We start from the raw sequence: 12,913 nt of genomic DNA, 5'->3' as shown, positions 1-12,913 counted from the left end.
GATCCTTGCAAAAGTGGAAAAATAAACAAATAAAAAGTGATTTTTCCCTGAAAAAACACATCTCTAGGAATATCTAGTACTTTTAGCATAGTTCTATAGTCAGCTTCTGCACTGAAGGACCTACAAATGCCTATAGAGATGTTATACTTATTAATATGTAAGTCCTCCAGCACAATATTAGTAGAAGTTGACCACTGGAAGAGATAGACATTCCTAAAGAAAATGGTCAGCTTCTGTGCTGGAGGGCCTACAAATGCCTAGTTAAGTGTTATATCTAGAAATATTTAAATTCTCTAGCACAGCTGCAATGGAAGTTGATCACAGGTTCCTAAAGAGAACATAATAATCAAACATTCAGAAGTGAAACCCACACATGTAGAGGGCTAACTATAACTTCCTAACATCAGCTTTTAAGAATACCAGCCCAAATTTGGACAACTGTTCAGCAGCCATAGCACTCCCCTGCCATAGCCCTTTGATAAATTGCTGTAGCCATTATGGGGACAATACTTTTCCACTGACAGTGAAATTTAAAAATGAATGACAGTTGTGGTTGAGTTGGGAAGATAATAAGAAATGAAAACAACTGAGGTTAAATTGCCACCCTATAGAGTAAATGCTAAATACAGTTCTGAAGTAGATGATGGGCATATTTTTGGAATATGTTGCATTATTCCTTCAAGCACCCATGCTGTGAATCAGAGTGAAGCTTTTAAAAAGTGAATGCTTGCCCACTCTGCTGCACACTACAGGGAAGTGGCACCCTTGGGATGATCATGGGAGATCAAGATCTAATCTGTTATTAGACTCTTAAAAGAGCAGAAAATGAATCCACAGCTGCTCAAGGTCATATGTGCTAGTTTACATGTATGCCACAAATTGACTGGCCACTGGGCATCAAACAAAATAGCTTGCCTCTTTAGTTCATCCACTTTCTTATTTTTGGCAGCATTTTCCCATTAATATTCTCCTTCTCATTATGAATTTTAATGAGATAAATCCAATTGTTAGGCGCAACCTAGAGGATACTCAGTGAATCAATAGAAATGTGGTAATTGAACACATTTCTCAGAATTAAATTCTATTTATTTAGTGGTTTACTTTAGGACTAACAACCTAGATATAGATCCATTAGCCTCTACATGTGAGAAAGAAATAGGCAGCCTGACAAGCATCAGGGCTCATATTGCTAAAACATTTAAATCTGAGGCAAAATAACCATGTGTGTTTCAACACAAACTCAGATGGCATGTTAATTAGATGCTGACAGTTATTTACAGTCTAGATGATTTTTACTATCTTTGCATGTTATCTGTAAAATAAGCACACTTATGGATTGATGCATTTAAGTTGCTTTGAGTCTACTTTGTGGAGAGAAAAGTTTGACATAAATAAACATAATAATAATAATAATAGAAATAAAAAAATAATGGGAGTTTAAGTGGTAGAAAAAGTGTAATATTCAAAATATGATTTATCTTTCCAGATTATATTCAATACAATTAAAGAAACTTAATTTTATGTACAGACCACTTTGATTATGGTTGTGGCAGTCATAGTCCAAGACAGGAACCAGGTTGGAAAATGTGTTAGATCATATACCATAAAAAAATACCAGACATAATTTATATATTAGTCTGCAGAACTTGGGGCACTAGCAATGTAAAGTCAGGCTTAATTCAACTGAGAAAAGTAAGGGTTTCATCCAAGATTATGTGAGCAGACTTTTACTTCCTCAAAGATATATGCTTTTTAAAAACTCATTGGCAGGATTTTTGGGGGCAATTGGGGGCTGCAGAGAAAAGGACAAACCTGATTCACAAATGATGTCTATTATACTGGCAAGTATGTACTGTTGGATTTTATCCAATCTGCCTTGCCTTCCCTTAACTTTTCAGAAGATATAATGGAAGGAATTATTGATAAAGGTATTTTTTTAGTATTGATAGCATTATCTAGCATACACTTCTGTGATTTCATTATTTCCTAGCATTACAACATACTGACACTTATGAACGCATGCCTACTTTGAATGACACAACAAGACAAATGTGGCCCTCACTGTGTCCAACCATGGAAACAAATGCATGCAGTATTTTCACTTCATAATAAAATCCATCCTAGGAGGGGTTTGAAGATAGTTAGGTATCAATTGCAACTAAGCCAAAGCCTTCCATTTATCTTATTGCCTTGTATGGAGATGACACTTATCATCTCCATGGGAAAGGGGGGGGGGGATACATGGCAGATAAATAGCAGGACTAGGAACAAATCTGGTGTTGCAGCTCTTTGTGTCATGCTCATCCTTCCTGGCACTTTTTCAGATGTTTCTGCTTGTACTCAGCTCATCTGTCTACCATAATCAATCATACATTAGGAGCCTGAAGCTGGAGGAAAGAAGTTAATACTATAAAATGGCATTCATTGGAATAACATATTCCTGGTTTCAGAACAGGAATGAGAGCTATGTGGCCCTAAAATGTTGCTAGGAATGTAACCTCCATAATCCCTCATTGTGGACAACGTTAGGTATGTCTTAGGGGGCTCAGTACAGCAAAATCTGGAGCTTCATATGTTTTGCATTACACCGTTGGAGCTATAGTGGGTTGTCCTGATGCTATCCCAGTGGAGGAGGAAGGGCTAGGGTGGTTGCAGAAGGCAGTCTATATGTTTCTTGAAATGTAACCTATCAAAATGATGTATTTAAATGCTTAAAACTAACTAAGTATTTAAAACGAACCACCATGCATATGCATGCAGATGCAAAAATACCTAGCCCACAGCTCAGTGGTAAAGGTTATTCAAACAATTCCAGGTTTAACTTTTAGACTCTCTGGGATGGATTGGTAAAGGCTATCATTTAAAAACATATTAACATAGACAATACTGACAGGTAATGTAGACCTAGCTTTCCAGATATGTTTGGAGTAAACTCTGAGGATTCCTCACCATTGGCTATGTTAGCTATTGCCACTGGCTATGTTAGCTATTGAGTTTTTGCTATGTTAGCTATTGAGTTTTTGCAGTTCAGCAAATTCTGAAGCAGCAGGTAATTTCTAATCTTATGTTGATAAAGCTGGCTTAGGTGGACTGATAATCTGAATTGGCATAAAGGCAGTTTCCTATTTTCCTAAATCAAAGGAACATGTGCTTATGAACACATGTTTCTACGATCTTTTCATATATGCATTCACTTCTGGTTTCTTCAAAAAGTTTCATAATTTTAGCAGCTTCATTTTGAGGGAACCAAGGCTTTTGTTTTTGATGATGTGGTTATACAAAGATACTTATGGATCTAATAAAATAATGCAGATATCACCCAGAGTATTATCTGCTTTCTGTCAGTTTCTGTGCTACAAAACCCATGAAAAGTTAATGCTCTGAGGACAGAATCCTATTGGTAATTCCTAATTAAAGTAAAGTAATTGAATAAATTGTTGAGTCAATGGATACATCTACTCATGTCAGGATTACCCATAGGATTCAAACCTCAGTTTGATATAATTCTTCTGGTTTCACAATAAAAAGATAGACTTCTGCACAGCTAAGTAAATGTGTTGGAGGAACCTACCTCCTTCAGGTGTCGTGAACTCCAAAGTGTCACTTCGAGGCCCATCACCTCTCCCATTGACAACAACCATCTCCAGCTTGTAGTTGCTGTAAGGAAATAGTCGGGACACTATGCCCCGTGTCCGGTCTCCAATAAAACTCATAGACTGCTTTTTCTTAGAGACCCATAGATTCTTCAGCAAACTACTTTCTCTCCAGTAATAAGCCTTCAAGAAACATGTAAGGGCAAGTGAAGCTTTTCCTATTTGGGTGTTACTGGTTTTTCAAGAACAAAATCACTATGTATTCACACAAGGATTAGTTCAAGTTCAGCAGCCATGACACAAAGGATGAACACTTCAATACTGTTTTTGCTCATTTCAAAGATGGAGAAGCAGAGATATAGGGAAGATGACTATCTCAGTCAAAATCACAGGTAAGTCAGAAGCCAGGGCAATGAGGAACCCTTTCCCAATTGACAATGTTTTCAATCTTCCCACTATCTTCTCCCCTGTCTTTCATTAGTTATTTAGTATTTTAGCAATGAAGGTTTAATTTGTCCAGCTCACGCATAGCCAGTAACAAACTTTGAATTCTAGAAAATTAATTAGACTTCTATAAAGAGACAAGAAATCCAGAAGCAAAAACAAAATATACAACATCAAAGAAGATTCTCATATCTGAGAAATGTTGAAATTGTTAGAGGAAGTCTTTGCTACAGTCTCAAGAAATTCTGAAAATATGTGTTTTGCTGCTGGTTTGGGTGCATATATGTTTTTCTTCTGTTTGTGAGGAAGAATAAAAGAAAAATAAATTATGTTCAGACAGAATACGTTTGCTTTCACTCTCTCTCTCTCTCTTTTTTTTAAAAAAGCCATTCCTGATCATGGTTAGCACAATGTTTAAATTTTGGTTAAATTGAAATAAATTATTCATATTTATGAGTGTGTCCAGACGGAGAGCTCCTAGTGTGACCAATCAATATGATTTTGCAGGTATCACATCTTTTCTGTGGATAGGGAAAAATGGACAACAATCTGGGATGGAAAATCATGGGAGAGCTGCGATCAGCCATCTCGATTTCTTTCTAAGAGATAAGTCAATTGCTCAAGAAATACCTCATCTGGAAACACTCTCAATTAAGAAATCATAGGAACTATACTCAGGGGATGACACAAGGAAAATCATCTCAGAAGCTCTTTTCTTATCCACATTAAAAAACAAAACAAATGTGTGATCTTCAGCATGATGAAAAGAAATGTGATCAGTAATGTCAGCAAAAAGGGCACCACAAGCTACACAAACTCTTCTTTATAATGGCTGAGCAATTAGCAAATGGTCATAGGCATGGGTATCTAGTCTTTATAGTATGGATTTTGTAAGTTGCATGTGTGTGCATGTATGGAGGGGACTTATCTTGCTTCCACAAAGTATTTTAACCTCCAGAAAGCAGATTTTTTTCCTCGAATACTACAATCATATTTAAGAAGAACTATGGGTTTAAAAAGTACAATTCCAGAGGAAGGGAAAAACTAATGAACAAAGACAGAATGAGATATGTGTGTGTGTCCGTCCCCTAAAACAAAACTATTTGTGAACAAAGACGCTTTGTGCTTTCAGTTGAAAACTGAATGCAAACTCATCATTTTGATTCAGCAAGAAGTCAATGAACATTCATAAGCATGTGTGGGATAGAAGATCGAAATATCTTCAGAACATTGGACTGAACACTGCTAAAACAAAATTCAGATTGGCTCTCCTACTGAAAGGAAGATCAGTGGTAAATCTGCTTTAACTTCCAGGGCTCTCTTACTTCAGCCAAAGAACTTCAATGAAAACTACATTTGCTAGGCTTCTTTAAAATCGAAGAACCAGCAACCAAGGGCCCAAAAGTTCCTTACTAAACTTTAGAGTAGGGTAAGAATTGTAACTTCAATAATCCCTTCCCAAAGGCTATGCTAGACAAAGTAGGTGAGTGCTATAAACCAAATACAAATGGCAGGCTATAGCCAACCCTCCTCTAATGACACCAAATATGTACTTAGAAGAATTTTCAAGGTCTCTAGACCTTAATTTTTCTACCTTGTTGATTTGGACTTGGAACCTTTGCTATGGTTGTATTTCTATATTTGCTTACATTTTAAAAGGTGCATTTAATGTTGTTCAGGGATTTCCAGAACTTTTGTGTCATCCCCATTGCATAACCGACCATATGACTAGTTATCATTAGTGTCAGGGTTAGCCGTATTAATAGTTGAAGTGATTTGGTTTTGGTTGTGCTCACTCTGTATTCCTTAAGCTGTCCCTGGACGGTTTCGGGATACACTTTACTCCACTGCAGACTGACTGCTGTGCTATTTACAACTTTGAGTCTAACATCAGTGGGAGCAGCCTTAGGATCTATGTTATCAGGAACAAAGGAAAGCAAAGATTAAGAAGAGAGAAATTCATAAGAAGTTCCATTTCTTTTCACAGACATTATGGAATGCAAGTGGACCAAGTAAACAAGAGATTGCTCTGTAAGACTACCCTGGTTTTCTAACACAAAGAAAAATATCTGCTGCCATCGTGTGGAAACACAAACAATTTCACATACAAATTTCAAGCCGGTCTACTGGAAAAACCTATATCCTAGTCTGCTGTCAACCTCTTGTCTTTTCCCCCCTCCTTCCGTACATTAGTAAACCCAAAGCCTCACAGTATTTTTTACACATTTGCATAACTGACATTACACACAACAGAAAAACAGTTGGGAATTTTTTTTTTAAAAGGAAGCACTTGGTAAGGCTAAATCAGCAACATAATATGCTTATACAGTCATTCCTATGATAATCTCTTAACAGTTTAAATTCCTTGCTAGCAGAATATGATTTCTCAATTCAAAAACTGCCACCCACCACCGCTCACAACACACAAACAGCAGGCTTTAAAATTCAAATCTTAGAAAGAACCCTATTAGACAAGAGAAATGCTTTCACAGAATCCTGTGGGGTATATTTCTTCACATAGCAATTGTAATGCCAGATAAGGAAACCTGGCATTACATATGAATATAAGAATAGCTTGCAATGGATCAGGCCAAAGATCTATCTAGTCAAGTGGTATATTCACAAAGTGGCCCACCAGTAGGAAGACCACAAGCAGAACATGCTGCAATTGTACCCTGCTTCTCACATGTATCAGAGACTTTTTAGAAGAATAACTATCATGTTCTTTAGCGTTCAAACATTAGTATTTCCTATAGAGATAAGAACACTGGTAGATAACGGGGAACATTTGTGGAAGTGCTTCGGTACTTTTTGAAAAAGAGATCCAAAACGTATAGATTGCAAAACTGTTTTACTATATTTCCTATTCTTTATTTTACTTGGTTTAATTTATTTAACTGATTTCTATATTGCTTCCCAGCCCACACATAAAAAACACATAAAACGAACACATAAAAAATTAAAATATAAAGATGAAAACATTTCTGAAACACATAAGAATGCTCTTTAAAAACTCCTAAAATCAGTCTAAAAACAATCCTAGAATCCAGTATTGAAATAGTTACAACAGCAATTGCATTGTTTTGGCAGACTGTCAAAAGCATAAAAGAGATGGAGGCAGCCTAACAGTTTATGGTAGGGAGTTCCACAGAGAAAGATCTGTTACATGTATCCACAAACTTAGCTTCACAAGGTGTTAGAACATACAGTGGGGCCTCCTCTGATGATCTCAATTTTCTGGCAGGATAGTATGGGAGTAGGCGGTCTTTCAGATACTTTATCTCCAAGTGGTTTAGGTTTTCATATGTTAACACCAGCATCTTGAATTAATCTTGGGTGCAAATTGGAGGCCAGTATAGTTTTTGTAGGACTAGTGTTATATGATCTCTAAAATGCACACATAACACCAGTCCGGATGCTGCATTTTGTACTAGAGCATGTTGCAGTAGTAATCTAATTGAGAGGTAACTAGAGCGTGAGTCACTATGACTATTATGCAAGGGGCTGAATGTAGTTTTGAAAAGATAAACACTTGTCCTCATTGTACACATTTATTTTATTTCTTGTCAATTCTGATCAAATGAGTTCTGCATATTTTAGAAACATTACTTGGGCAAAACTTTGTTCAACAAAATTTGCTGAAATGACTAGATTGAAATTGGGCTGCCTCTTCTTAGATACGTTGAATATAAGAGTAAGTCTAATTTTCACATGCTTGTCTTATACTAGCTATAAAACTGTTAAACCAAGTTTTTTTATTTCATTTACTCCAAGAGATTGTTGAATCAAAACTGAACACCTGAGATTCAGTGGATAAATTGATAGGATTCTAGCTCAAATGTGCAGTCAGCTGTGAACATAGAATTACACTGGAAATATCTGGATATTTGTGAGTACTTCATTTTTCACTTTTCATTTAAAAAATCACACATTCAACCAACAAGATATTCTGCTTTGAATACTGTATACACTACAAAGTGAGGAAATAAGGAAAAAATGCAGCTGCTTTGTCAATCTGATGAGAACAGTAAATTATCACTCAATCTGAAACACATCACTGCTGGCTCACTGGATAATATTTTAGTAGAAGTTGATCCAATAACCAAGTTCTGTCCATTCACAAACTCATATAATTTTATTAACAGCTATAATTATCCCCCCCCCCCCCCCGCCCCAAGCATTTATCATGGCATTGACTTATTCATAGACTACAGATGTTGATTCTAAACTACAGCAATGGAACGTAAGGTATGATTTTGAAGAAAGTAAACATTATGTTTGAAACGATATTCTAAAAACTAATTTTGCACACTAGCAAATTTGAAATCAACCTATTAGAAAAAAGTGTTGCTCAAATGGTGCTCAACTAATACTGCCATTGTAATTTATCTCCCTCCTCCCTTCCATCTCATCCCGCTCCATTCCTTTCCAGTTACATCTGTCCCTTCCACCTTTCATTCTCCCTCCCTATTAATTTCCTCTGAAATCTAGAATAGGACAAAATCCTTACTGAACTCTCAGAGGTTGCCCACCCCTGTCCGAGAGCCTACTAGCTCTTTGTGCAATTCAGAAAGTAGCCATATGGATAAGTAGTCACTTGTTTTTATGGTGAATGTGAAATCAATACTGGTTGTGCATTAAGACTCTATACTGGTCAGCTGGATATTAAAATGGTAGCCATATGGCATCTGTTTTCCCCAGCATCATGGCTATCACTTACTAATGTTCATACTTACACAAACATTTCATTTAAGTATTTCACCGATGATCCTTTTTATAATAAACCTTTTACAAAATGTTTAGGAGAGGATAAAAAAGTAAAGAAAAGATAAAATGATTCTAATGAAAGACCTAGAAAAATGAATGATTTTTCAAAAACAGGTTAGAGTCACCTGAAGTTAAGCACTGATTTCAATGTGAAGTAAGCATGTGCTTTAATCTCCCATGGAAAACATAGGAACGTCTATGTGTTTCGCTTTAGATGGATGGTATTGAGGGACAGTGCAATGAAAATCAATTATAAACATACGCACATATGCACACACACACAAGCACGCATGTACAAGACTGCATTCAGACAGGAAGGTGGATAGTTTTCAGTGTTATGATTATGGAACAACAAACGGATCTGGTATATGTAAAGCGGCAGAAACCCAAAAGTGTTCATCTCTGAAACATGAAAAACCTCTTATGTTCTTTCCTAAATTGGAAGGCAGCCTAATATATTTAGGTGTGACAATTGTAACAGTGCTAAACCTAAATAATTCAGAACATCTTATGTAAATCCTTTGGATTTCCACAAGATCACAAAAATTAAAGATATAGTATACCTCCTTGGGGATTCTTCCATAATCTAATTTTATCCATATCAACCTCCAAGAAGCTTGTTAGGCTAAGAGAAATAAATTACTCAAAAGCAGGGCCCATTAGTAAAAGGGTATTCAAATAGAAATATGTGGCTGAGGGTAGTTCGAGTTCAGTAACAAATGGACGGGGACATATAGCTAATATTTCACCACAGAAAGGCTGTTTAACCAAGTCTCCTTTTGTGTATTTATTAGTTAATATTTGTCTGCCAGCTTTTCTTCATTACTCTAACAGTTAAGCCTAGGGCTATGGGTAGGTCCCTGAATCCCTCTGAGCCACAATTATGAGATGGAAATTATAGTTCTGTATCAACTCAAAATTTTGAGATAATATAGCAATTATACTATCTCAAGTCTCTTAAATTTTAAAAAACATCAATATGGATATTGATGTTACTGTGGCTTTATTTACAGTTGACATATTTTGGTGGTTTTTCATGTGTTATCTTGAGCACTTTAAAATTGAAAAACAAGCTATAGCTGTAGTTAATAGTAAAGAAAAATTAGATGAAAATGTATATTGTATTAATTTGACCTTTCTGAACATGGATGTTAGGAGTCTATAGAAAGGCAGTCAAGAAGATTTATGTGAGCCTTCCTTTTCTTTCTGCTCTTCAAAGTGAGACAGAAAATATTCACTATTAAAATTCATGGTCCCTCTTTGAAAGAGCTAAGTGTGACAGATCTTGAATTTGAAAGCACACTCTAATACTAAAAAATGAGAAAAGGTGAAGGAAATTGATCTTTTGTATATCACACTCTTTCTATGTATGGGAATACTCACAGTCTTCTCCTGAGTAGCCAATGACAGTGTCTGCCTCTGGAGCCATCCCATAGTCATTGACAGCTTGAACTTTGATCTCGTAGGGTGTATAGATGGGTGTCTGCGTAACAGTGTACTGGCTGATGTCTCCCTTCACCGTCCTGTTGCTCCAGCTCTCCCGTGTGTCTCTTCTCCTCCATTTTACAATATATCTGAGGTTAGGGCCATAAACCTGGGTTGCACTTAATGGCTTGAAGAATTAAGGAAAATAAATACAAAATAAATCAAGAAAATTCTCTGCACAGTGTCACATTATGAAAAATCTGTGTAATGTTATGACAGTTTATTCAATTTGCATGGCTTTTTGAACTCATGGCCTAATCCCCCTTTGTGTGCACACATAAAAATCGTATTTCTTATGCAAAATACTTTTTATGCAGGTTTCTAAATTTATGAGTATTGTTGTGCCTTCTTAAAAAATCTCATGGTAATTTGACATTTTAAACTTGCCAACTGTAGTCCAAAGGAAAGAGTTTCACCTTCAATGGATATACAAATTTCTAGATTAAATCCCGCTGTTTTACCTGTATAGCACCTAAACGTTTTTCCAGATGCAACAACAAACCTTTTGAGACATTCAATGTTCTTTGTTTAAGAAAAGGGCAGTTAACTTCACACAGTATTGCAAAGGAAGTTACCTTACTGCTGCTAATGGATTTGAAATAAAACTGTCTTTTTCTGCTCTTTCTCCTGGGTCCCCACATAACTAAGGAGGAGAGGGGCCCTGCCTGCATTTATATCTTATCAGATCATTTTAGCTAACAATGGAAATAACAAATGTAGGCCTCTGAGTGTTTATTCTCCTATATGGTTTTGGCATCATTGCCTGAGGAAGAAGCCTGTTTCATGAATGACAGACCTTTAGTTGCTAGCGTCTTGCCCAGGTGATCATGGTCATGGATTTTGGTGAGCTTTTGGGAGGTTATGCCCAGAAAAATAACTGGTAGGAAATCCCAGAAGGCAAAACTATTTCAACCAAAGTTAAAGTGTTTTGAATTGTTTTGACTCTATCCATGACCATAGCCGGGAAGAGGGGGGGGGGGGTTAAGGGTTCAACATCCCCCGCTTGAAACGTATCAGGTAAAAAAAAAATCAAAACTGGTTTACTGGTGAACTTTAGCTGGTTAATCAATTCATGAGTAAACAAGGTTTCTTTTAACCTGACACATTTCACGGGGGGAGGAGCTTAAACCCTTAACCGTCCCCTCTCCTGGCTATGCACCTGACTCCATAGATGTCTCCTCAAAATCTTTCAAGAAAAGTGACGGTATTCTGTCATTGCCACCTTCTAAACAGAAGAAACAAGAAAGCTTCTTAGTCCTGCTGGAATCAATTCCTGAGAAACAAGGCATATGCAGTTTTAGCTGGATCAACCTTCATCAGAAGTTGAGGGAGCTACTGATAACTAATAGGTTAAAGGTCCACCGGAAATTCTGGCAGCTTAATTTTTTTAATGCGCTGATGCGAATATGTGCATTGTTCGTATGAGTTTTGTTCCTGGGTTATAAATATCAGTTCCTCATTGATTCTATCATAAAACCTGGCAAAAGTTGATTACAGAGCAAAACGTTGTCGTGGCAAGATTAACATTGCCATCCATCCATTTATCAGAATTTGCCATGTAATCAACTTTCCCCATGTTTTTACAATAGAAGCAATGAGGAACCAACATTTATAACTCGGGAACATAACCTGGTTCTTCCAGGCACAAATACAGCATCAAAGCCGTCCTGACAGATGGCCATACAGCCTCTGAATAATGATAATAGTGACAGAATTCTATTCCTGGTTTGAAAATATGAGTTCTTGTTTAATGGTATAAACCTTACTTTGAATGTACTTGTCGTACTCCACACACTTTGTTTGTGTGCCACAAACTTTGATAAATGGGTGGATGGTGACACCCCTCTTGCCACGACACATTTTTTGCCCTGTAATCAACTTTTGCCAGGTTTTTATAATAGAAGCATTTTTTTTGTGTCAGGAGTGACTTGAGAAACTGCAAGTTTCTTCTGGTGTGACAGAATTGGTTGTTTACAAGGACATTGCCCAGAGGACGCCCAGATATTTTAATGTTTTACCACTCTGTGGGAGGCTTATCTCATGTCCCCACATGGGGAGCTGGAGCTGACAGAGGGAGCTCAAGCTGCTCTCCCTGGATTCAAACCTCTGACCTGTCAGTTTTCAGTCTTGTTGGCAAAAGGATTTAACTCACTGTGCCACTGGGGGCTCCTTAATAGAAGCAATGAGGAATCAACATTAATAACCCAGGAATAAATCAATGTTAAAAATCCCGTATTTTCTGCGGGCAGGAACATACAGAGATTTGAAGATTTGAATCCTCTGGCCAGAACCAAGATATTCCTGCACTTTTTTTATCCTTGCGGTTTTTTGGTTTGTAGAAATTCCTCCTGCATTTTCAGGTGATGTTTTCTAGCCACCCTGCATTTTGAACCAGGAGCTCCTGAGACAAAAGTACTGAGTGGATGGGCCCTATATACTCACCGTCCATGATATAACCATGTTATTTTTTGCAGTTCCTGCTCCTTTAACTCCTGTTGGGTTATACTCTGGACCTGAAATAAATTGAAAAGATGTTGAATACAACAATAATACCCCTTCTGCTCTTGTCTTGCATATCATGCTAATTCTCACATTGCACTTTAATACTGCAGAACTAGAGAATC

At 36.9% G+C, this 12,913-nt stretch overlaps 1 protein-coding gene across 27 annotated transcripts in view; it reads right to left on the bottom strand.

Moving 5' to 3' along the window:
- The window catches only part of NFASC (neurofascin), a 220,330-nt gene that overhangs the window by 61,984 nt on the left and 145,433 nt on the right, over positions 1 to 12,913 (bottom strand). For 17 of the 27 annotated variants that reach the window (XM_060772940.2, XM_060772945.2, XM_060772947.2 and 14 more), the window contains 4 exons: positions 12,732 to 12,802; positions 10,188 to 10,416; positions 5,834 to 5,949; positions 3,572 to 3,776 (listed from right to left, as the gene is read on the bottom strand). In XM_060772940.2, the coding sequence (XP_060628923.2) occupies positions 3,572 to 3,776; positions 5,834 to 5,949; positions 10,188 to 10,416; positions 12,732 to 12,802 (621 nt within the window). The remainder of the gene's footprint in view (positions 1 to 3,571; positions 3,777 to 5,833; positions 5,950 to 10,187; positions 10,417 to 12,731; positions 12,803 to 12,913) is intronic. The other 10 variants (XM_060772948.2, XM_060772959.2, XM_060772960.2 and 7 more) reach the window with 1 other exon arrangement.

This window comes from Anolis sagrei, chromosome 4, assembly GCF_037176765.1.
Source record: "Anolis sagrei isolate rAnoSag1 chromosome 4, rAnoSag1.mat, whole genome shotgun sequence".
Taxonomy (NCBI): domain Eukaryota; kingdom Metazoa; phylum Chordata; class Lepidosauria; order Squamata; family Dactyloidae; genus Anolis; species Anolis sagrei.
This window is presented reverse-complemented; position numbering and strand designations above follow the sequence as displayed.